Raw genomic sequence first — 27,220 nt, forward strand, 5'->3', positions numbered from 1 at the left:
GAGAACAGGTAACATAAATATGCAGTGGACTCAGTCAATAAGGTTTTCTGATTTCCTCCAGCTCCATTCAGTAGTGTCCCCAAAATTGCCTCACCAGCTTATGCCATACTTTTGTATTTATCCTGTTCCATTCCCTTATATCATTTTCTGTACACACCGTTTTAAAATCTAAGTTTATTGGTGAGTTCCCTTTGCATATGTTCTGGCCTCTTCGGACAACTCCATCTTTATCCTCATTCTAATTACTACTTTTGTTGCTTTGCAATTTCCTGTTTGATAGTTTCAGAACTTCCCCTCCTGGTCTGACTTGCCCTATAATCCCCTCATTTCTCACCTCTCAGAAACTATGTTAAGATCTGATCTCTGCGCTAGGAATATTTTGACACTGAATATGTATCTTTCTGACTGTTTTCTTTATAGCAGTGCATATATTCCATACACAGAAAATTCCCCACAGGAAGTCAACTCCTAACACTGCCTAAGTTTTGAAAATCTGCTGTATTTGCAATCTTTCACAAACAGAAGAAAACTTCTCTAGTTTGCTGTATTTAGAACAGGAAGAAAACAAAATCAGCAGAAAGAAATATAAAGACATTATAGAATCTAAAAAAATTCATAGAAAGATGAAAAAATATCCACAAAATCCACTGAAAAATACTGGTACTACTTTTCAAAATGAATTGCTCATTCCTTATGCTGATGTTAGCTTAAGAAGATGATGACTGATATACTAAGGATATCAGGCCCTGTCAAAATAACTTGTTTAGGAAAAAAGAATAGACTGCAAAACAAAGAATAAAAAATGTTAAAAGCTGAATCTATTCTAATATCCTTATTCACTGTTATAGACCTAAGGCCAAAAGATTAAGTGACTTGCCCAAAGTCACATGGTGAAGTGACAGAGGCAGAACCAACATTCGCCCTCCTTTTCATAGTACTAAGGAAAGTATGACAATATATAAACCTGCTGTTGCAATAAATTAAAATGTACAAAATTAAACTGACACATTTAATAATGCACATAATCATTATTGCACTACATGGTAATGAGACATGACTATAATCAATCTTATATAGTTAAAGCAATTTTATGGTTTCTCTGCACCACCTATAATAAAAATCAGTATCAGCAACTTTCTTGGAGGCCTTGTAATGTTTCATATCTTTAATACCAGGGTACTCAAGCACAAATTAAAAAAATTAAAATTTTCCTATTCCTAAACATCTAAATTTCCCTTGATCTAACGACCCAGTGTTTTGTTGTTGTTCAGCCATTTCAGTACTGTCCAACTCTTTGTGACCCCATTTGGGGTTTTCTTGGCAAAGATACTAGAGTGGTTGCCATTTCCTTCTCCAACTCATTTTACAGATGAGGAAACTGAGGCCAAAAAGGGTAAATGACTTGTCCAGGGTCATACAGCTAATGAGGATCTGAGGCTGGATTTGAATTCAAGTCTTCCTGGCTCTAGGAAGCTACATTCCCCTGGGCTACCTAGCTGCGCCAGCAGGAAGATTTTTAGAATTAGATTACACCTGAGAGATCATTTAGTCCAACCCTCCAATACCACCACCTCACTTTACAGATCAGGAAAGTACACCCCAAATTGAAGAAATGATCTCCTCAAAGCCACCTAGGTGATAAATAGAAGTGAGAACTGAAGTCCTAAGTCATTTGAGTCCAAATGCTTTAAGACCAAAGATCAAAACCTACTGGAAGGACCTGAGGACTAATAGGGAATGATAAAAGCCACACACCAAATGGGTCTTCATTAATCCTCTTTGAAACCCATGTTACCCTCAGTGGCAGTGGTAGAACTGAGTACTTTAAATACAATCTCAGTTGAGTGTAATTGTACTTGAAAGAGATCTCAACTGTGTGCAGTTTGTACCCCATAATTTTCTCACATCATAGCACTGTTTGGTTATTACACCTAAGTTTGTGTGTGACCTAGACTATAGGTACAAGGTACCTATAGTATATAGGTACAAGGTACCTATAGCATAGGTAGAAGGAAAAAAGGGTATTGTCAAAGCCAGAGGGACAATAGCTAGACTCAAGGCTATGATCTTGGTAACAAAAACCTTTCCTTTCTTGATCTACTTCCTTTACATCCCTTGGTGGCCCAAAGAAGACAATATAAATCAAGAAATGCTTGGCTAGAGGGCCCCATTTAATCACACTGTTTCTACTGCAAGGTTCACAATCCTTAGTTTGTAGAGACTATACAACCAACCTATGTGTTGGTGAGACTATGAACCTATTTTTTTTTAAAACAAAAGCAATTGTGAAGAGATTAGGCTCCATTATAAATTGTTCTACAAAAAAGGAGAAACCCAAAACATTCCATTTGAGATTTAAAGTTCTCGTTAAAATGCTATTTAGCATTAGATGTTATTTTCATTAATATAGCAAATGGTTAGTCAAAGCCAACATTTACATGTCCTTTAAAATGAAGATTTTTAAAAATACTTCATAATTTGGTTTGCTGGTTGATGGGAAGAGAACAATTCCTCATTTAAAGGTTGGATTTATGTTTCAAATGTCCCAAACCTGAATCACAATAGTTTAAAAATAGCTCAATTTCTCCACTGGCTCATATATAGCAGTTTGTCTATATTTAGTCATCTTTCTGTGTCACTCACATAAATACAACTTTCCAGTTTTCCAACCTGGTGATGATTCAGGAGCCACATTTGGCTCTGGCACATGTGTACACACATGCATACATACACAGAGACACTATATATACACAGTGTATATTGCGGTAAAAATTATTCGTGGTATAGGCAGCTTTTGGGGGAGAAAAGATTGAATGCTTGGGGCAGCTAGATGGCACAGTGGATAGAGCACCGGCCCTGGAGTCAGGAGTACCTGAGTTCAAATCCGGCCTCAGACACTTAATACTTAACTAGCTGTGTGACCCTGGGCAAGTCACTTAATCCCAATTGCCTCACTAAAAAAAAAAAATAAATTGAATGCTCCCTGAAGGGAGGTTAGAGGGCACTTCCAGAATGCTAGCTCTTGAGTCACTTCCAGAATGCTAGTTTGCTTGGTGTGGAGACTGTGTGTTTGGTGAGTTTAATTATGGAAAACCCTAATAGGCTAAGTTTAGAGTTAAGAGCATTTCTCTGTATTTCTATATTCCTATTTCCTTATCTTTGATTTTTTATTAGTTTCACCTTTGTTGTTTAATTAATTCCCAAGTAATAAAATTTGATCCTTTTGTGAACTAAAGCTCAGAGGCTCTTTTCTTATTGGCCTGGGAGAAATATCTAAAAGGACAGTTCAGAGTGGAGGGAGAACCTAAAAAGGTCCCTCATATTTCCGGGACCCCAATATTAAAGCGAGTCACCCAAATAACACTCTGTATATCAAATTTTGGCCCTCATAGTATGTGTATTCACTTTCCCCTTTAACTTAATCATGGAAAGCTAAAACAAAAAATCATCGGTATATTGTATTGGGAACACAATTGTTAGGTAACTGGAAAGGCAATAAGCATTTATATAGTACTTACTATGTGTCAGGCACTATTACAGATATTATTTCATTTGATGATGGTTGGGTTGTCTTTGGTACCTGGATTGGACCTTGAGTTAGAAGATTCTTGTTTCAGTTCCTTCTCTACTGTTTACTAACCAAATGATATCGGACAAGTTGCTAAAATTATTTGAGCTTCAGTTTCCTAATATATAAAATGTAGATAAGTGAAATCAATAAGCATTTGTAAAACACCCAATATAAAGGCTTAGGGATATAAACAAAGGTAAACATAAAACAGTCCCCATTCTTAGAGCTTATATTCTAATGGGAGAGCAACAACAAGCAAATAACAATGTGCAAACAAGATATAGATACACACACATACATATACATTTTTATATACATATCCACACATGTATATATCTATGTGTATGGGTGTGTGTATATATATATATATGTATATATATATACATACACACACACACATATATACATATATCTGTATATGTGTATGTGTAGGTGGGTGGATGAATGAAAAAATAGAGATAATTAACAGAGGGAAGGTACCAGTATTAAGGGAGATTGGGAAAAGTTTCTTGTAGAATGTAGAAATTTAGCTGGGAATAACAATTCATCCTTTACCTATCTCATTCGTAGTCATTATAAGCATCAAAGACAATGTTTGTAAAAGGACTATATAAGTCATTATCATTCTCCACTGTGTAGGTTGTTAGACCAAAAAGTTCACCTACTTAGTCCCCTCCCCCCCAACTCATTTAAATAATTATAGACTAATTGAAATGCTATTGTTTTCCTAGTGGCTATTTATTTACCTAGCTCCTAAACTGATACTTACACATTTCATTCTTAAGAAAAATGAACACTTTTAATTAGAAGAGCTCACTGGAGGAATTCTCTCATCCTATAAATCAGAAGTTCTCAATCTAGGATCCATGAACTTGCCTTTTCCATATTTTGATAACTGTGTTTTAATATAATTGGTTTCCCTTATAATCCTGTGTATTTTGTCTTATGCATTTAAAAAACATCCTTCGGAAAAGGGGTCTAGAGGTTTCACTAGACTTTGAAAGGGTCTATGACACAAAAAGAGTTAAGAACTCCTATAAATGATCATTTAAAAAATAAAAGGAGCAGAACAAATTACTTTTCTTTAAAAAAAAAAACAACCATCATGAAGATGACTTAAGAAAAATGTAAAACATTTAAGGAGTATACATAGGTACTCAAAAAATGAAGCCCTATGCAAATCAAGGAACACCTCTTCCTCATGTAAATTTACCTTATAATACTGTTCTTAAAAATAAAACATTAGAAAGTCAAATTGTGAAAGTCCAATAGAAAAAAATAGAAAACTGTCACAAATGCAAAACACCAAACCATAGATAACTGGATATGAATAGTTTTAAAAGAAGAATGGCAGACTATAAATGTCCTAATGAAAATGTGATCCAAATCATTATTTGTAGGCTCATAGGATCATAGATCTAGAACTGGAAGAAATATTAGAGGCCACAAAGTTCAACCTCATCATGTAAAAGAAATCCAAGATAAATAACTGACTGAATTTTGACCATATCATATTTAAACTGACAAAGATAACAAAAATGAGCACAGTTAATGTTGAAAAACTCTGGCATCACAAACACATTATTAATAAAATGGGGACAGTTAGGTGGTACAGTGGATAAAGCACGGGACCTGGATTCAGGAAGACCTGAGTTCAAATCCATCCTCAGACACTTGACACTTACTAGCTGTATGACCCTGGGCAAGTCACTTAACCCCCATTGTCCTGCAAAAAAAACAAAAAGAAAAAATGACAGTGGAGCTATGAATTAATCCAACTATTCTGGATATCGATTTGGAATTATTAAAACCTAGTAATCTTAATCCTGGGTATGTACCCTAAGGAAATCAAAGACAGAAACAAAGGTCCACTATATATACATCAAGATAGATAGCCAATGAAGCACATTTTTTGGTAGCAAAGAACTGGAAACAAAGTTAGTGCCCATTTGCTTAGGAATGGTTTAAAAAGCTGTAGTGGTATAAGAATGTCATGGAATATTGTTACTGTATTCCAGTAGTAAGAAATAATGGACATAAGGACTTCATAATGGAATGGAAGATGCAGATGAATTCAGGAGGGGCAGCTGTGTGGCACAGAGGATAGTGTGCCAGGCCTGGAGTCAAGAAAGACATCTTCCTGAGTTCAAATCTGGCCTCAGATAGTTACTAGCTGTGTGTCCCTAGGCAAGTCACTTTACCCTGTTTGCTTTACTTTCCTCATCTATCAAAAGATCTGGAGAAGGAAATGGCAAACTACTCCAGTATCTTTAGCAGGAAACCTCCAAATGGGGTCATAAAGAGTTGGACAGGACTGAAAAATGACTGAACAACATGAATTCATGAAGAATGAAATAAACATAGCCAAGAGAAGAGAATATACAAGAAGCACAACAATATGAAGAAATTATTAAAAGAAACAAATTCGAAGTAATCACAAAACCAGCAAAGTTTTAGGAGAACAAATAATAAAACACAACTACTCCCATCCCTTCACAGCAAAGAAACAGGGGACTACTAGAACAGAATAGGGTTTATATTGTTAGATATTGTCATTGTATTGAACGTTTTGCTTGTTTTTATTTGTCACAAGGGAATGTTCATAAGCAAGGGTACTGAAATGACTAATATAAAAACAAAAGACACCAATAAAATTTTTTAATTTAAAAGAGGAAGAAAAATAATCTAGTTTCTTCTCAATATTCATTTTCCTGTCACAAAAAAAAAGCCCATTTTAGTAATGACACTTCAGGGTGGTAATACTAGAAAGAGCATTGGAATGGGTAGTCAGAATACTAGGATTCTAGGTATGATTTCTCCCCTCCCCCTAACTGTATGACCTTGGGCAATCAATTACTTTGAACATCACTTTCTTCATTTGTCAAACAAGGAGTTTTAACTAGATCATCTTTAGGGCTCTTTACTGCTCTAATATTCTAGATGCTTCTATGACAATGAAATCTAAAACATGAAAATTACAATTCCTTAGTTTTTTTTAAAATGTTTGTATTTTTGTGAGGCAATGAGGGTTAAGTGACTTGCCCAGGGTCACACAGCTAGTAAGTGTCAAGTGTCTGAATCAGGATTTGAACTCAGGTCCTCCTGAATCCAGGGCCAGTGCTTTATCCACTGTGCCACCTGGCTAACCCATAATTCATTAGTTTTAATGACTCATAATACTCTAGTACAAAAGGTGTCAAACTTGGGGGCTGCTGTCACAAAACTGAAAAGTGAGACTGGAACTCAGGTTGAAATATAATTGAGGGGCAGCTAGGTGGCGCAGTGGATAAAGCACTGGCTCTGGATTCAGGAGGACCTGAGTTCAAATCCAGCCTCAGACACTTGACACTAGTTGTGTGGCCTTGGCCAAGTCATTTAACGCTCATTGCCCACCCCACACAAAAAAGAAATATAATTGAGAAATATAACAAAATAAATTAAAATACAACATAGAAAATGTAAACTTGTGGTTTTCTGAGTCAATATGTATCCCACAGGGATCCATTCCTGTCTGTGTTTGAAACCACTGATCTGGAGCATTAGATTTCTTGTTGTCACACACACACAAAAAGCCACAGCATGTCTGTCATCCTTTGTACCCATCCCGTCTGTTTACTACTTTATAAATAGATAGACTATTGCTCTGTAAGACACAGAACTGTGTCTGCAGTTTGTAATCTTATACATTTCAGTATCTTGTCTGCTCATAAAGATCAGCTTGGGAAAGTATCTCAGTGCCCATAATAGAAATGAGGAAATAGAAACTCAGAGAGGTTAAGAGACTCTCTTGGCTATCTCATTAACTCCTATGCATTCCAGTGTTCTATGTACATGACTCCCAGATCTGTAAATTCAACTATAATCTCTCTAGTTATCTGTCAGTGACTGCCTGCTGTGTATCACTTCATCATCCCAATTTCAAATCTTTTCTCAAGAACTAGTTTGTGTATTGACTTGGCTCTTCTCAGCAATAGAATGATCCAAGACAATTCCAAAAGACTCATGATGGAAAAATGCTATCCACATCTAGAGAAAGAATTGATGGAGTCTGAATGCAGATTGAAGCATACTATTTACTTTATTTTTTCATGTTTTCCCCCCTTTTGTTCAGTTTTTCCTTTTACCTGTCTAATATGGAAATGTTTTACAAGATTGCACATATATAACCCCTAAATTTCTTACCATCTTAGGGAGATGGGCAAAGACACAGGGAGGGAGAAAATTTGGAACTCAAAATTTTGTAAAAAATTAATATTAGAAACTGCTTTCCATATAATTGGAAAAAATACTATTAAAGCCCCCCACACACACTAGTTTGTGAATGAAGGCAAATCACTTATCTTCCCTACACCTTCATTTCCTCATCTATAAAGCGAAGGAGTTGGGTGCAGGGAGCTATAAGGTCCCTTCTAGAGCACTGCAGACCTTGTTCTAGACAAAGCACAAATACAATAAATCAGAATACATAGCACTAGGAGACAGCTGGCACAATGGACTGAGCACTGGCTCTGGAGTCAGAGGGCCTGAATTCAAATGCTACTTTTGAGGGTTACTTACAACCTTAGTCACCCCTTGGGTAAATCGCTAAAGCTCCTGGGCCTCTAGTGTGCTCTTCCATAATGAGGAGTGGATCAGGCGGCCTCTGAAGCTCCTTCCAGCTCAACATGAAAGGAGTATGTTGTAGCCAAACTGGAGAACTAGCCATTCTCCACACTTGATAATCCATCTACCTCTACCTCTGTGTATTCACATAAGCTGTTGCCCATGGCTGGAATGCATTCCCTCATCATTTCCAACTGTCTAAATATGTATCTGCCCCCTAAAAGCTCAACTCAAGTGCCACTGTCTCTGTAAAAACCTTACCTGATCTTTTCATTTGTCATTGTTCTTTCCTTTCTCAATTGTCCTTGTAGTTTATTTATTTATATGCATACTGTGTTCTTCCTTCCCACAGTAAAATGCAGGCTTCCAGAATAAGGGCTATTTTATTTTTGAAATAGAACCTTAATGGGGGCAGCTAGGTGGCACAGTGGATATAGCACCAGCCCTGGATTCAAGGAGGACCTGAGTTCAAATCCAGCCTCAGACACTTGACACTTACTAGCTGTGTGACCCTGGGCAAGTCACTTAACCCTCATTTCCCTGCAAAAAAAAATTAATAATAATGAAATAGATTCTTAATAAACTTAACAATAAGTTTGTTAAATGGGAATGACTTGCCAAAAGCTCCCCAGCTAACAGGTGGCAGGACCAGAACTAGAACCCAGTTCTTCAGACTGCTGGCCTAGGACTATCACATAGTCTTGTAACACACAAAAGGTTGTTACTGCAAATATCTAATAATTTGGGCACTGAAAGATATGTAAACCAAATCTGTGGTATAATCTCTTAAATTAAAAATAAAAACTACTTAAAAGGTTTGCCCCAAAAGTGAATAATCAGGGGGTGGCTAGGTGGCGCAGTGGATAGAGCAGTGGCCCTGGAGTCAGGAGTACCTGAGTTCAAATCCGGCCTCAGACACTTAACACTTACGAGCTGTGTGACCCTGGGCAAGTCACTTAACCCCAATTGCCTCACTAAAAAAAAAAAGTGAATAATCAATATTATCTATACAAAAGCTAACTTTAAAAAATTAAGCATGTGAATGAACAATTAGGTCTATATAATCCCTTCACTCCTCCAGCTTCTTTACTCACTCCCATAAAGCCTAGGATAGATGCCAGGTTAGGCCGATTTAACTTGGACGTTTAATTCTCAATTTCTCTCTTTGTAAGTAACCTAAGGATACTATTTAAATTCAATTCAGCTTTCACAACAGTAAATCTTTCTGTGGTAATAGTTGAGATTCTGAGATGAACATTAAATAAGGGCAGCTTGCCATAGGTTGAAGTCTATGCACAACTGTCATCACACGAACAGGATAGTGTAAATATAGATCAAACAGTATATCTTGTAGATATATCATGAAAGCTGAGAGATAATATCTACTACCTGTTCCATAAACAGATTGCTTAGAGGTATCTGGTATATTTTATTTTTTATTGCTGTTTGGGTTTTCTATTCTTCCTTAATCAGTGACACTCTTTTTCTACCCACCCCAAACCATGTTGTACTGAAATAATTGCTTCAAAGGCACTGTTACCTTATATATATGAACTGATCCTTTCTGAAGGGATACCAAAGCCATTAAATTTAAATATTCCTAAATTTCCATGTAGTGTTACCATAGTAGCTCATTACATCCTAACTTACTTAGTTCTTCCTTCTTGCACCTTGCTTTCCAAAAAGCCAGCACTATCTGCTTGGCTATGCATGAATGCAAACAGGAGTAAATCAGAGGTTTCTGTACCTAACTCTCCAGAACATGCTTTCCCAATACCCACCCTATTTTACGGAGGCTAAAGCAAGAACATACGGCTTCTCTTCTTGCATAGATTCCTAAGGCAAAAATGTCAAGGGCAGTGTCACTAAAGGGATGACCTAGGATTATAGAAGACTTATCCAGCTCAATACTCTTATTCCATCCCATTATAATTTTACCCTAACCTTCTTTGTCTATATAAAGCTCTTTCCTTATACAGTCAGGCTCTTGTTTAACATTTGATGAACCTCCCCAAAACACAAAGATACTGATTCTTTCAAGGCTTTCTCTCCTATGTACGAATTAGTAAATTCTGTTAGCATCCTTTGGGAGGCACATGAAAACTACCTGTTTATTTTCATGGAGGAAAAATCTACCTGCCTAGATTAGGCACAAAATGACTAATCTTGCCAATAAATCCCAAAATGGATTCCTTTGCTACCAAGAGACCTGTTCTTTGTACTAATATTCTAATTATATGAAATTAGGGAATCCTATTGTCCTTCTGTAAATGGAAATGCAGTCACCAGTAAAGGCATTTGGAAGATTTATTAATTAATTAAAGCCACTTACTCTATAGCCACTTCATGAAAAGCCAGGGGATTGACATAGAATTCTAGAATTATACTGTCAGATATGCATGAGACCTCGGAGATATTCTAGTCCCACTTGCTCACTTTGAAAGCTCAAAGAGCTTTAGGAGCTTGCTCAAGGTTCCACAGTTAGGATGGGGCAGACATTTGAACAGAGGTCTTGATTCACAGAACAGTGGTTTTTCTGCTATAGCACACTGCCTCCCAGATTGCCACAGCTTCAGAACTGAGGTAGGGTAAGGTAAAGTAAGAGAGGTGGTAGTGACTCGCAATATTCTTCTAGGCAAGTCTCTAGGTATAAGGTGTTCTACATAAGCGGGTCAGCAGAACTGTGCTTGAAGAAATCCTGGAAGAATATTCCTAGTGACCCAGACTCCTGGCTGAGCAAACCTGGTCAAAAAGAGGCAGCAAAGTTAATTTCTCTCCCATGCCCATGTCTATCACTCTAGGACACAGGCTGTATAATCATAATACATAAAATATAGTGGAAGAACAGGCAGTCTCATATTCCCATATCAACTCTGTCACTCCACCATTATAACTTTGTTCCTTTTGGTCTTAAAGTTCTTTCCATTAAAAAAAAATCTCTTAAAAATTCAAGGGGGGGGCAGCTAGGTGGCACAGTGGATAGAGTACCGGCCCTGGAGTCAGGAGGACCTGAGTTCAAATCTGGCCTCAGACACTTAACACTAGCTGTGTGACCTTGGGCAAGTCACTTAACCCCAATTGCCTCACTCACACAGACATACAAAAAATCAATTAAAAATTCAAGGGGAGGGTAGCTTAATTATCTACCATCTTAATGACTGGATAATATCTTAGCAGGAATTAACTGATAGTCATCTGAGAGCAAGAATGGCTAACTGATGGGTGAGAGATGGAATGGAATACTAAGAAAGGATGTGAATAAGGGTTATATGAGGAAGCCAAGCTTTGCTTGAATCACAAGATTGCTCATAAATTCACAAGTTTTGCTATCTTGCCACTCAATGTTACCTTGTGTCACTCAGATATGTGTGCACCATAGGTTGTCAACCTCTGATAGTATGTAATGAAGTACAAAAACCAAATACATATCAAAAATCCATACAAGCACAGGGCATATATAATTAGCAACAGTTGCCCAGTCATAAGAACTTGTGAAGGAGTGGTCTTTCAATAAGGCTACCGTCTTTGAGAAGCCCCAAACCTGAAAAGCCCATAAGTATGTGAGACCTCTCAAGGGGCAACAGATAGCATTATGAATCCAGAATGATGTTAGAAGTCTCAGTAAGTTACAATGGCAGATAAACACAAGAATCCCATTTTTTCCACAAGTCCTTGTGATACTTGATGCATTCTGACAACCATGCCTTACACACTGCTGATCTGTTAAGCTTGGTAAAGTTTGGCATTAACTGTAAACAACTTTAGTCAGGTAAGGAAAGCCTTTATCATATGGTTTGCTTTCTTGCAATTCAAGAAATGTTTTCAAACTATGTAATATAAAGTACAACCAGATGTGGTTGGCAGGGAACTGAATTTTCAAATGTAACTGATTTCCAAAAACATTACCACAGATGTGGTCTACAGTATAAAGCTTATGAAAAATTCACATTTAATCTAATCATATATTTTTAACTTTCTAATATTCTCCACATTTCAATGGTGTTTTAAATTTCTACCTGGTTAATTTCTTAACATTGTGAACAATTCAGAGGAATATAAATTATGTAAACTCCCATTTGCTATATTCTTTAAGACCAATAAATATTGTCATGATTCCCAAACTTAATGCAAATATAAAAATGCATATTATAACTTGATGTACATTGTGAAACAATAGGCCTATGGTTACTTACGTTATAAACCAAAGTTCAGTCACTGAGTTCTTCTATTCAGAGAAAAAAAATATGTGTCCATTGTAGGTGGTGCAGTAAATAGAGCATTGTGCCCAGAGTCAGGAAGACTTGAATTCAAGTCTGTCCTCAGATACTTACTAGCTCTGTGACCCTAGGCAATTCACTTAACCTATTTGTCTCAGCTGTACACTAAGGATAATAACAGCACCTACCTCCCAGTGTTGTTGTAGAGATCAAATCAGATAATATTTGTAAAGGGCTTAGGATAGTGCCTGGTATGTAATAAGTAATATAGAAATGCCAGCTATCACTGTAATTATTATTATGTAGTATATAGTACCCAGATGAGTTCATAATCCTAAATAAATTATATTGTTTTACAGAAGACTTCCAAGGCACTCACAGAACGTTTAAAATCCATGTTGTGATGCTAAGAACTCACATTTATGCAGGGCATGAAGATTGAGGGGATGTCCATCAACTGGGGAATGGCTGAACAAGTTGTGGTATATGAATGTAATGAAATTCTATTCTGCTGTAAAAAAAATGATGAGCAGGTAGAATATAGAGAAACCTTCAAGGACTTGCATGAACTGATGATGAGTGAAATGAGCAGAACCAGAAGAACACTGTACACAGTATCATCAACATTATGTGTTGATCAACTGTGATAGACTAGATTCTTCTCACCATTACAATGGTACAAGAAAGTTCCAAAGGACTCATGATGGAAAGCGTTCTCCAAATCCAGAAAAAAAAAAAAAGAACTGTGAAATATGGATGCTGATTGAACCGTACTATTTCTTTTGTTTTTGGTGCTGTTGTTTTTCTTTTTTGAGGTTTTTCCTTTTTGCTCTGATTCTTCTCTTATAACATGACTAATGCAGAAATATGTTTAATGGTATTATATATATATATATATATATATATATATATATATATATATATATATATAACCTATATCAAATTACCTGCTGTCTAGGGGAGGGGGGAAAGGAGAAACATTTAAAATTGGAAATTTTATAAAAACAAATGTTGAAAACTATCTCTACAAGCAATTGGAAAATAATAAAATACTTTTTTTTAAAAAAAACACATAAATGCCTAGCAATGTGCTACATTTCTGTTCTTTGAGGATCAGACAAGATAACCAATTGATGACTAACAAACCTTATTCTGAACCAAGCCCTCTGCCAAATACTGGGCATACAAATACAAAAATAAAAGATAAGTAAACACAGACTATACACCGAATGTACATAAGGTGCTTTCAGAAGGAAGGATACTAACAACTTCATGTTGAAGGTGGTGCTTGAATTGGGTCCTGAAGGAAAGGAGATTCCAGGAGATGAAAATGAGGAAGGAGGACATCATGAGCCTATGAGACAAGCACTGCTAAGGCACAGATCAACAAATATTTATGGAGGACCTACTACATCCTATGCACTATGCTAGGTGCTGGAATTTAAGTACAAGGAAACAATGCTAACTTGAAAAGATTTTACATTCTGATGGTGGGGGGTGGGGGTGAGGTGGGGGGCATGCAAAATATAGTAAGCAAAGATCTAAAGTTAATAAATAACCACATAAACAAATCAGTTAAATGCACACTAGTTAAGGAGGAATGATACTATCATTTGGGAGAAGCAGGAAAGCCTTCATGCAGAAGATGGCACTTCAACTGCATCTTTAAATGAAGAGAGGGGCCTCTCTGAGGTGCAGGTAAAAAAAGAACTAAATCCCAGTCATTTGGGATTATGCCAATGCAAAGGCATAGAGAGCAAAGATAAGAGTGTTATATGTGAAGAACAGAGAAAATGCCAGTTGGGATAGGTTGAAAAGAACAGAAGAGAGAGTAACATTCAAGAAGACCATTTTTCGATGGGTAAAAGCCAGGTTGTGTAGGGCTTTTTAAGAGCCGAACAAAAGAGTTTATGTTTTATTCTAGAGGCGATAAGGAGGCACTGCAGTTGAATGACTAGAGGAGTCACAGGGTCAGATCTATGTTTAAGGAAAATGATGTTGACAACAGTGTATGATATGGACTAGAATGGGGAGAGACTTGAAGCTGACTGATGCAATAACCTACATGAAAGGTTATGAGTCCCTCAACTAAGGTTGTGGTTATTTAAGTGGAGAAAAGGGGTCAGAGGCAAGAGATGTTATGAAGGTAAAACCAGCAAAATTTGCAAATGATTAGATATGTGAAATAAAGGAGTATAAGGAACTGAGGATAATTTGGAAATTATAAACCTGGAAGGATGGTTTGACAGAAATAGAGATGTTTGGAAAAGTAGAGGGTTTAGGGCTACAGATACATTCAACTTTGGACATGTTGAGTTTAAGATGTCTCCAGGATATCTAGAGTCAGGAGATAATGTGTTGCTTATGAGATTATATGGCTGGATTGGAATGGAGAGAAAGTTGAGGCAGGGAGACCAAATAGGAGGCTGTAAGTAAGAGGTAATAGGGGCAGCTAGGTGGCGCAGTGGATAGAACACCGGCCCTGGAGTCAGGAGTACCTGAGTTCAAATCCGGCCTCAGACACCTAACACTTACTAGCTGTGTGACCCTGGGCAAGTCACTTAACCCCAATTGCCTTACTAAAAAAAAAAAAAAAAGAGGTAATAAGGATCTAAACTATGGGGATAACTATGAGAGTAAAGAGAAGGGAAGTTATAGGAGAGATGTTATAGAAATAGGAAGGACAAGATTTGGTAAATACTGACATGTTGGTTGAATGAGGCTAAGAAGTCCAGTAGGATGCTGACACTGAAATTGAGAACCTGGTTGATTTGAAAGAATGGTGGTACTATGGACAATAACAGTCAATTTCAGAAAAGGGGAATATTTTCTGTTGGGAACATTTAAATTTGACATGTATACAGGACATTCAGTTTTAAATGTCCAATAGGCAGTTGATGTGGGACTAAAGTGAAAAAAAGATAGAGACTGGAGCTTAGATGTGTAGATCTGGGAACCATCTGCATGGAGATAATCTAACCTCCAAGTGAAAGAGTGTATATAGAGAAAAAAGGAGAACCAGGAGAGGAGAGTGTCATGAAAATCCAGGGAGGAGAAAGTAGTCAACAATGTCAAATGTTGCAGAGAGATAAAGAAAGATTAGGATTGAGAAGGCTCAGAACCAGAAGGAAAGGCATACAGTGGTGAATTATTTTCTACCACAGGAACTCAGAAAACCTATTTCTAAGGGGTAGAGAGGTTTATCTCGGCTTGGATGTTTAAGCACTGAAGGAAAGAGGAAGTCAATAAAGTGACTTCCAATTCAACAAACACTTGTTATGTAGTTGTTTTTACTGAGCACTGTACTAGTCACTAGGACCCAAAGATAAATAATGCACAGTCCTTTCTCTCTTGGAGTTTGCAAATCTAGTAGGGAAAATGTCATATGAAGACATAACTTATTTTTCACACAAAAAAACATAATAGATGCTTGAGAAGCACAAAGTGCCATGTGAAGTGTGAGAAAGACTCAGACTAAGGAAGAAAAAATAACTTGCAGTGGAGAAGGTGAGAAATCAGGGAAAGTTTTAGAAAGGAAGTGGCATTTGAATTGGGTCTTGAAATATGTTCTTTATTAAGCAATTATGACATTTAGAAATATTTAGAAATGCTATTTTACTTGATAAATTAAATTAAACATCTATACTGAAATAAAATTAATATAACAAAAACAATATTCCATTAAAAGATGAGCAATGAACTATCTGAATTGTTTCCCAAATTCTTCAACCATTTACACTATAGGTGTATTGTTACAATAAACCTAAATTAACTAGCATGTCCAATGAATGGGGGTATTAGGCTTACCTGCATTTTCTAGTTAAATAAAAATAATGTTGGCTCTGGGTAAAGTCATGAAGAAGGAAAATTTACCTAAAGTACCTTCCCACTTTACCCATCCTTCTAAAATAATCCCACTACTTGTCATCCTTCCAAAGCTTCCATTACACCTAAGATATACTCTTCCACTATATCTGTGACAAAAGGAAGAAAGTTGTCTGAAACATAAATCACATTCAAATTTTAACGGATTAGGGTAAGTGCTTAAGTTGTTGCCCCTCCAGAGGCATTTATACTTAAAGAGTGAAAAAGAAGTGCCTTATTCCAAAGTAGAGAAAATAGTAGTAGTTTCATGTAAGTGGCAGACTAGCGAGGAAGAGGTAGATAAGTTCCTTCCTGCCTTCCTAGCTCCCTTCCTTCTTCCCTCTCTCCTCTCTCTCCTTCCTGTCTCTCTTCTTCCCTCTATTCTCTCATTCTCCCTTCTATTCTTTTCCTTTCCCTCTCTCCCTTCTCCTTCCCTTCTCCCTCTTTCATACCTTCTCCTTCCCTCCCTCCCTTCCTTTCTAGAGGAGAATGGGGAATATCTGACAACTTTCAAATTATACTCTATAGCAGAGGTGCCAAACACACTGCCCACAGGCTATATATTTTATACCGGCAATATTCTCAATATAGATAAAAGCAGATTAAACTATAATTGGAGAATATTTTTTTAAAAATGCAATAAAACAGATAACTTACATTTTAAAATTAAGTCAAAATTAAGCCCACAGGGATCCTTGTGTTCAGATAGCTGCTGTTCAGTCATTTCAGTTGTGTCCAACTCTTCATGACCCCATTTGGGATTTTCTTGGCAATGGTTTTCCATTTCCTTCTCCAGCTCATTTTACAGATAAGTGAACTAAGGCAAATGATTTGCCCCAGGGTCACATAGCTAGTATCTGAGGCTGGGTTTGAAATCAGGTCTTCCTGACTCCAGGCCTGGTGCTGCTCTATCTACTGTACCACCTAGCTGCCCTAATGGGAAGATTAGTGGTCCCCTTTTCTATTTTAGTTTGACACCATTGCTTTATAAGAAATTGCTATTTATATAAGAACAGGAAAAATAAAAACAAAATTTCTTGCACTTAAAATCCATGGTAGAAAAACTTTCTATCTTAGAATAATAATAATTGTCTTTCTCTGACAGTTATGAATGCTGCAGAGGTGGGTGGTTCTCATTCTGATCAAGTATCATCATAAAAGGAGTCATCAAAAAAGGCTACAAACTGACCTTGGACAAGTCATTTCCCTGCTCTGGTCCTCAGTTTCCTTATCTATAAAATGAATGGGTCAGAATGAATGATTTCTAATTTATCTGAGACCTACAATTCTCTGAATTTATATCTAAGATTGTATTGAATGAAGAGTAATTTGGGGATCTATTTATAAGCTGCTTGTTAGAACATCTGATAGAAATTTTTGAAAACAATTTATTCCACTTGCATTAAATTGGAAAAAAATAGAAAAATTTCCATTAAGGACAACACTTAATTCTGATTTTACATATTCTCTATTGAACAAAACCCAGAATAATGAGCAGAATAAAATGAATTAGCTTTAAAATGATTACATGGCTTTCATCTAAGTTAACTTACAAGGAATTTAACATTGAAACTTTCACCATGAAACCCAGCCAATTCCCAAATAAGTTAAATCATTTTAATAAGAAATTTGACACAAAGTCTTCTTAGTTCTAAAGGAAGTATCTTGGTCTTGTATCTATTTCTATTTAAAATTATTAAAATAATAAATAGCTCTAAAGACATTACTTAATTTAACAGTTAAATGAAAAGCAATTATATTTTATTTAGGCTTTAACCATAACAATGAACTTTTTCAGCTTCTCAGAAAGGCTATATTGTAGAAATTATCTTGAAATTGCCTTCTAAAATTGCTGTTAAGACAAAATGTCACAGCAGAACATTTTCTTCTAAAGCATCAGACCAAATCAGTACAAAGCTTTTTAATTGAAAATTAAAATGAATAAAAGGAATTGATGGAATGCATTGCATTGTCTATGCTGATAAGTAAAATTTAATCTCACACACATAAAATCAAAGCAAAACACTATTATTCCTAAGATATATAATTATTTCTTCCTTTTCTTCTGTACTATAACACATACATATTTGCATGAGTTAAATGCAACATGAGAATAATGGAAAATGAGGTCCTGAGTTCTATGAGCTTTTCAAGTGGTATCATAACCTTCCTGCTTCTGGTTATTGGAAACAGGATCTCTTTTCCTTTTTAAATATGTTCCTTGCTGGGAAAAAAAAAATCCAGCAGCTCAAAATTTCAGTATTACATTGCTAACCATGTCAAAAATGTTTACCTTGCACATTATTTGCTTCAGAGGTAGCCACACTAAAACTGGAACAATATATAAAATTAGCCTGGCTTTGCATAAGGACAACAAGTTTATGATACATTTTTGTGACTTCACAAAATCTTTCCTAACTAAATAGAAGAGACAAGTAAAAGAAAGTTTAGTTAATAGGACTCAATAGCTCCTGAGACAAACATTAAGTTCAGTAAGAAACAGGGAAGGATAGTGGAAACAGCTTAAGATTCCAATTTGAGGATGTGCATCTGAACCTCAGCTCTACTGTTTCCTATTGTATGAGCTGAATGAGACAAGTCACTTGGCCTGTGCAGGCCTCATTTTCCTCCTTCATGAAATGTAGGGGTTGGACTAGAGGATTTCAAAGATCGCTTCCAGACCCAAGGCTCATGATTCTTGTGGCTCAATCTCATTCTTCTCAGAGTGGGGAAGGTGGCAAAGGTTTAGCCTGATACCCTTTCCCCAGAGCTATTAGATCTTAGAGCTACAGGCAACTTAGTATAATATACTAGAATTAGTATTGACACTGCCTATCACTCTCTCCTTAAAATTCTCTTCTCTCGAGATTTTTGCACCACTACTCTCAAAACTCTCCTTCCACCTGTCTTACAATTGCTTCTCAGTTTCCTTTGCTGTATCTTCATCCAGGTCATGCCCACAGACCCAAGTCTCTGTCCTGGATCCTCTACTGTTCTCCCTCTATACCAGTTTGCTTGGTTATCTCATCACCTCCTGTGGATTTCTGTACCATCCCTACGTTGGTAACCTACTTGATCAGCCTTAAATTTCTTGCTGATTTCCAGTTTCATCTCCAATTGCTTACAGGACATCTTGAAATGATGTCCTATAAACATTTAAACTCAACATATCCCAAACTAAATTCATTATTCCTCCCATCAAACCTTCTCCTCTTCTACATTTCCCTAAAACTATTTCAGTAACCTTCTCAGTAACCTAGACTCACAAACTAAGTCTCAAATCTCTCCCCACTGCAGTCCAGGCTCTCCTGTTAGCAAAGTGATCTTCCTAAGATGCAGATCTGACCATATTTAAACAATACCAATGGCTCCCTATTACTTCCTCTACTAAGCCCCAGCTCTTTATCTGAGGTTCACTCCAGCCCTGGAATTCAAACACTGGAAGAATTCTCCTCCCCTACAGCCTCTTCCTCTGATTGGATATCTTCCACCAAAACCTCCATTTAAGGAGGGCTTCCAGATAAGCCATGTCTCATTTCTCACCAGAGGCTGCACTCTGTACTTTCACTACCATGCCCCAACTCTTTATTCTGAAGCTCACTCTTGTCTGAATTTCACACTGGTGGCCTCTCCCTCTGGATACTTCTTCCCAGAACTTCCATTTAAGTCAATTAGTCAATAAACATTTATTAATTGCCTACTATGTACCAGACACTATGCTAAGCTTGGGGACATAAAGAAAGGCAAACAGTATCTGTTCTTCAGGAGCTCACAGTCTAATGGACAAGACAACATAAAAAGAAATATGTATACACAATTTGCATACAAGATAAATTGGTGATAATCAACAGAATTAAAAGGGAATGGGGGCAGCTAGGTGGCACAGTGGATAGAGCACCGGCCCTGGAGTCAGGAGTACCTGAGTTCAAATCCGGCCTCAGACACTTAACACTTACTAGCTGTGTGACCGTGGGCAAATCACTTAACCCCACTTGCCTCACTTAAAAAAAAAAAGGGGGAATAGGAAAAGCCTCCCATAGAAGGTGGAATTTCAGCTGGGGTTTGAAGGAGGCAAAGGAAGCCAGAAGGTGAAGATGGGAAGGAAAAGACTTCCAGGCAGAGGAGATAGCCAGTGAAAATGGCCAGAATCTGAAGACAGAGTGTCTTGTGAAACCAATAACAAAGCAAGGAGGCCAATGTTATTTGATCACAGAATTGGGGGGGGCGGGGTAAGCACTTTACAAAGACAAGCAAAAAGGCCTTTGCCCTCAAGGAGCTTAAATTCTGTCAGAAAGATAAATATGACCACATACCACACACATAATACCAAACCTCAGGAGGTTACAAAGAACACAAATTTTTTTCTAAGTTCCTAGCATAATTCAATACTCAATTGAATGCAAAAAATTATTCTGGGTTTTTGAAAACTATGCCAGCTATTCATACATTCTAACAAATTCTACTAAATGGAAAGGTTTCAAGCATGAGACTAGTGATGGTTTATATTTGCCATATGAGAAAGAACCTGGTTAGATCTGAAGAAGTTCATCACCAGAAGGTGGTTACCAGGTGACGAATGACAGTATTTTGTCAAAGGTGATCTATGCGGTAGACAAAAATTACAGAGTAGTTCTCAGTCCTGGTTGCCTTTGACTTCAACAGTAATGGTGGTAAAGTGGTAAAAAGCAGGCAGAGAATATTGAGTCAAATATTTCTTTGTTTGTAACATCAATTTAGCTACTGAAAATTAAGAGAAAAATTTTGTCCAGTGACCATAAGTTGATAGACTACTGAAGGAAGTGAACCATATTAATATGTTCATTTATACCAGACACTGATGACTAGAGAAGAGGGCCAGCCACCTAAGAATGAGAGATTCAAATGCAATATTGATACCACACATATATGTTTTAAGTACAAAAGTTGTTTATGAAAAATGTATGAAAAGACATAGACAAGAATTACACAGGCTGAGAAAGGATGGAGAGGAGCAAAAGGTTACAATGGTGAAGTGCCTATTCTGATGAGTTCACAGATCCCCCTAAGGGAATCGAATAAATCAGTAAAAAAAAAAGAGTATTTAACTCTACTTCTAGGTAGAAAGTACAATTAGAGTATTCAGCTATTACTTGGGAAAACTAGGAAAACCTATTTTGAAAAATCTAGGCGGCAGGAAATGTGGGGGCTAAATCTGGATGCTGCAAAAGTCATGATGTAAAGACAGGCCTGTTGCTCTTCCTCTCAGGTTACTCTGAACTAGCAGATACAAGTTACAGATGAAGAGACTGGTCCATTAGCACGTTAGCAGAGGGAATCTGTCAAAATGAATATGCAGAGATTCAAAAGCAAAAAGCTATTATTGCTTTTTTTAAAGTTAAGTTGTGACCCCAAAACAAGTAAAGCTAAAAACAAGTTCAAGAACTAATCCTGATTTTTTAAACTTAATGAAAGGTGGTATGTTTTAAAATTAACCTTACTACTTATTAATTTCATCTTAACTCTATGCACTTATTTTAAGCTACTAAAAGCCTGAAAAGCCATAAATCACTACTTTCTTTGCACCTGGAGAGATGACTCATCTGTCTGTTTTTACACATAGGACTGCAACATAGGTTTGATTCACTAAGAGCATGAGTACTATGTAGTATACTAGTCTCTAAACTTTTTGATGGGGAATGTTTCTCAGTAAAAAAAATCTGAACACATAACCCAATAAGTACATACTTACTTATTTGTGTCATAAAAATGTATTATTCTAAAAATTAAATGTTACCAAAACAGAAGTTTTTAAAAGGATGAGTTAATCACGAAATAATATTTGATCAAAAGGGAGCAACTGTAGCTTACCAAATAATCAGATTTCTGCTTAAAGCCCTTTAGCACCTGTATAGGAACTAGACTGGAGGTAAGGAGACAAGAATACAAATTAGGAGGCTAGAGCATGTCTCCCCAGTCCAAGACTGTGACTTTTTAGCGACCCAACGGAGAGCCAGGCAGCCGCTCCAGTCCCCCCCGGACTCCAGACTCCGCCACAGGGCTCACGCTTCCCGACGCCACCGCTGCTGCCACTGCGGTCACCTCCTCTTGTTTTCCTTTATGGTCCCGGGCACATAGTATGATCATTAGGTATTCAGTTTCCCAGCAACTTTCTATGGAAAATCAAGGGAAGTGGGCCATGGTTACTGTGAGCAACTTTGAAGAGTGGGACACCTTTAGAGAAGCTTGATCAAGGTGCCATCTCGTGAGACCCTCCGAATGATGACTCCAGCAGAGTTCCTCTATCTCGTCTTAGTCACCGGAGGCCATCTTACCATTTCTCCTCTCCCTCCTGGGAAGTAGCAGAAAACCAGTGTCGAATCATGGTTGGATTTAAGCCTACAGATGTACCCCCAACAGCCACCATCAAGTTCCTTGGGGCTGGCACTGGTGCCTGCATCGCTGACCTCATCACCTCCCCTCTGGACAAAGCCAAAGTCCGGCTGCAGATTCAAGGGGGAGGGGGGGCGCATCCGAGCTTCCTCTGCCACTGCCCAGTATGGGGGTGTCATGGGCACCATTCTGACCATGGTGAAGACTGACGGCCCTGGCAGCCTGTACAGTGGGCTGGTGGCTGGCTTGCAGCGCCAGATGAGTTTTGCCTCTGTCCGCATTGGCCTCTATGACTCTGTCAAGCAGTTCTACACCAAGGAATCTGAGCATGCAGGCATTGGGAGCCACCTCCTGGCAGGCTGTACCACAGGGGCACTGGCAGCGGCCGTAGCTCAACACACAGATGTGGTGAAGGTACGTTTCCAGGCCCAGGCTCGTGCAGGTGGCAGCTGGAGATATCAGGGCACACTGGATGCCTATAAGACTATCGCCAGAGAGGAGGGGCTTCGGGGCCTATGGAAAGGAACTTCACTCAACGTTGCCCGCAATGCTATTGTCAACTGTGCTGAGCTGGTGACATATGATCTCATCAAAGATGCCCCCACTGAAGGCCCACCTCTTGACTGATGACCTTCCATGCCACTTCACATCAGCCTTTGGGGCTGGCTTCTGCATCACCATCATTGCCTCCCCTGTGGACATGGTCAAGACAAGATACTTGAACTCTGCCATGGGCCACTATGCCAGTGCTGGCCACTGTGCCTTAACTTTGCTCCGGAAGGAGGGACCCCAAGCCTTCTACAAAGGGTTCATGCCTTCCTCCCTGCGCTTGGGCTCTTGGAATATAGTGATGTTTGTCACCTACGAGCAACTGAAACAGGCCCTACTGGCCACTCACACTTCCCAGGAAGCTCCTTTCTGAGCCCTCTCCTGCTAGCTCTCTGCTGTACACCCCTCCCCCTTGAAGTCCAGACCCCCAGCCTGCCTCCCATCTCATTTTTCTTCCCTCTTCCTCTCCTCCCCTGAAGAACCTCCCTGCCCTAGAGTTAGCCCCATTTTATCCTTTTCCATTGCAGCCTCACCCAGTTCTTAAGCTTTCCTTACTTCTAATAAAGCCAGACCAGAACCCAGAAAAAAAAAATTAGGAGGCTAGTGCAAACGTCAAGATAAGAGGTCATGAAGAATTAAACTGGATTGGTGGTTATGTGAATAGAAGATTAAAAAAATCAGTTGTGAAGACAGAAATAACAAGGATTGGCAACTATGGGGATATAAAAGGTAAGAAGACAGAACACAAAGATGATATTGCAGGGCAGCTAGGTGGTACAGTGGATAGAGCACCGGCCCTGGAGTCAGGAGGACCTGAGTTCAAATTCGGCCTCAGACACTTGACACTTACTAGTTGTGTGACTCTGGGCAAGTCCCTTAACCGCAATTGCCTCACCTCCCCCCCCCAAAAGATGATATTGCCCTCATTAGAAAGAGGTTCATAAGGTGGGTTTAATGAGAAAGATTATGTAATAAAAGCTGCCATCCCTGGCTGCTCATTCTTTGTTCCACTCAAAATTAAAATGGGAGAAGCATGACTCTTGCTCATTAGTCACTACATTTTTTTTTAAAACAAGGAATACCAGGGGGCGGCTAGGTGGCGCAGTGGATAAAGCACTGGCCCTGGATTCAGGAGTTCCTGAGTTCAAATCTGGCCTCAGACACTTGACACTTACTAGCTGTGTGACCTTGGGCAAATCACTTAACCCCCACTGCCCCGCAAAAAAAAAAAAAAAAAAAAAACAAAAAAACAAAACCAAAACAAAACAAAACAAAAAAAAAAAAAAAAAAAAAAACAAGGAATACCTGCTGTAGCCAGAGGTAATATAGCTGAAGAAAATGTTTGGAAATGGTGGTGGTGGTGGTTGTTTTTTGTGGGGGGCAAACATTTTCCCAACAGCACCTGCAAAGCTTCTTCTCTGAGTGCCCAGATAAGAGTTAGTATAGGGTAGGCCAAAAGTCATGAAAGGGTTTCAATATTTAATAACCCCCTTATTGTTAATTTATAATACCATAGCATCATGTACAATATATAGGAAATTAATTTTAATTACATTAAAAAAGCCAAATCTTGTAAATGGTAAAAAATAAAGAAAAATACTTTTGAAAAAGTTATTAAATCATTGTGACTTTTGGCCCACCGTATATAACTGGATTATAATTACCCTTGGGAGACAGACCTCTGGACAAAAAGGGGTGAAGGGATGGTTGGGAATTTGCATGGGAATTAAGAGACTGTAGGAGAATAGGGTAGATGTGATTGTTTTGGAGACAAAGCTAAGATTGGCTATTATGAAAATAGGGTGTGACCCCCCCCCAACCTCTTGATTGATCACACACTCTTTAAAATCAAAACATAGGGGCAGCTAGGTGGCACGGTGGATAAAGCATCGGCCCTAGATTCAGGAGGACCCGAGTTCAAATCAACCTCAGACACTTGACACTTACTAGCTGTGTGACCCTGGGCAAGTCACTTAACCCTCACTGCCCTACCCCCCCCCCCAAAAAAAAATTAAAACATGGTCACCCAAGAGATCCTGGCCCCATTCTGGAGTCCCCTATATGTAGCTAAAGAGGCAGTCAGGAAAACTCCTGTTTTAGTCTCACTTTTGACACATTCTGGCAGCGACCCCAGGCAAATCACTTTCAGCCCCTAAGCAATGGTAAGACTATAAATTGTGGAACATTATTCTATGTGCACTGCTATTTTCTATTCAGATGATATCACAGATGCAGAGGAAGGAAAAAAGTATATAAGTATATTTTACAAATGAAACTCTCTTTTGTCTATGACCCATAAGATAAACTTCACATTGAGCCCCCAACTCTCCAAAAGGATGAGAGAAGCATACAAATCTACCATGACCATAAGAAATTCTATCCAAATAAAGGATACGAATATATGTACAGCTATTTAAGGTTAAAAGAAAATGCCCAAGGTTTTTAGGTTTGAGTTCACCATTACCAAACTTAAGTCACAGAACCTCTTTGACAATTCTAGATGGATCAATTAATATCTTTTGTTAACAAAATTCTGGAAGTATTGTTTTGGGAAGCATTTGATGTGACCCCTCCATAAAAAGAAAAGTCTAAGGTGATCTTCAAAAATCAAGATTTTTTTTTCTTTCTAAATGTTCTAGCTAAAGTCATGAAACTCTTTTCTCTTATGGTTGGAAAATAGGAACTCAACTGGGAAAAAAAGGAGCACATTTTAAACCTAAAATAATATACTCAAATGTCACAGTATTTGTCTGCTGAAAACACAATATTTGCAAAATTCCTAGTCAGCTAGGTTGCCACAATGCTGGACCTAGAATTAGGAAAACCTGAATTCAAATCTAACCTCAGACAATCAATAGCTCTGTTACTTTGGTCAAGTCACTAAATTTCTGTCTGCTTTAGTTTCCTCTTGTATAAAATGGAATAGTAATAACACCAACCTCCCAGGGTTATTGCAAAATAATATTTGTAAAGTATTTTGCAAATCTTAGACGACTACATAAATAAATGTACCACCACCACCACTACCATATTAATTCCACCAGTTACAAAACATTGTGATGCAACTTTATGCTATATTTGTTTATAATACTGCATGTTTGAAGCCAAAAACTTTGGTCAAATAAAAGAAGCATGGTACCAATACCTACATATAAGCTCCTAGAACTTCTCATGAAGCCAAATCTAATACAATTTTCTTTGCTTACCTAAATGCATATAAATTATTATTGTATTGGATTTTCTAGTAAATTTATATAATTAAAATACATAATATAAATTTTAGCTCTCTTGGCTCTTCCAGTAACTTACTTATATGCATTTATGCCATTTAATTTTAACAATTCCAAGGGGTAAACTGGTAAACTCATCAAAGAGGAAACTGTAATATGTCACAATGATTTTATGTAAGGAGTGCAAATAATATTGGATTTGGCATGTCCTCAATGTGAATATCCTTTTATTCCACCGAAGGGAAAAGCAACAAAGAGAGGAAACCTTGGTCTGGAAACAGAAAGTCTTATTATTTAGCCAAAATGATGACTTCTAAATCAATACTTAAATGTACAGGTGAAAATAAATTCAAAGAATTTGTGATGGGTGATGAACTTATTGTTGACAAATTGACAAGTATTTTATGAAAGAGACTAGGCACTGGGGACAACTAGGTGGCACAGTGGATAAAGCACCGGTCCTGGATTCAGGGGGACCTGGGTTCAAATTTGGCCTCAGACACTTGACACTTACTAGCTGTGTGACCCTAGGCAAATCACTTAATTCTCACTGTCCCACAGCCAAAAAAAAAAAGAAAGAAAGAAAAAAGAAACATTGAAAGAGAATAGGCATTGAAAGAGATGGATTATAGAAAAAGATGATAAGATGAATCAGTTTTGAAATTCTTGAGCTTCATCACTTGGTGATGGCAAGATCAAAGGTCCCAGCAACCCAACATGTAGCGGAAGTGGTAGATCATAGGAATATAATAGATTGATGAACTGGGCAAAAATGATAATGAGGTTTGTTTTCATGTTGATAAGTAGTCATAGATGTC

General features: G+C 37.8%; 2 protein-coding genes across 2 annotated transcripts in view; one reads left to right on the plus strand and one right to left on the minus strand.

Moving 5' to 3' along the window:
• The window catches only part of ADD3 (adducin 3), a 160,812-nt gene that overhangs the window by 117,475 nt on the left and 16,117 nt on the right, over positions 1-27,220 (minus strand).
• On the plus strand, positions 22,614-23,545 carry LOC122740503 (mitochondrial uncoupling protein 2-like). The gene is given in 3 exon segments (XM_043982772.1): positions 22,614-22,747; positions 22,749-23,223; positions 23,225-23,545. Coding segments are annotated over 3 exon segments (930 nt in total).

This window comes from Dromiciops gliroides, chromosome 2 (assembly GCF_019393635.1).
Source record: "Dromiciops gliroides isolate mDroGli1 chromosome 2, mDroGli1.pri, whole genome shotgun sequence".
Classification (NCBI taxonomy): domain Eukaryota; kingdom Metazoa; phylum Chordata; class Mammalia; order Microbiotheria; family Microbiotheriidae; genus Dromiciops; species Dromiciops gliroides.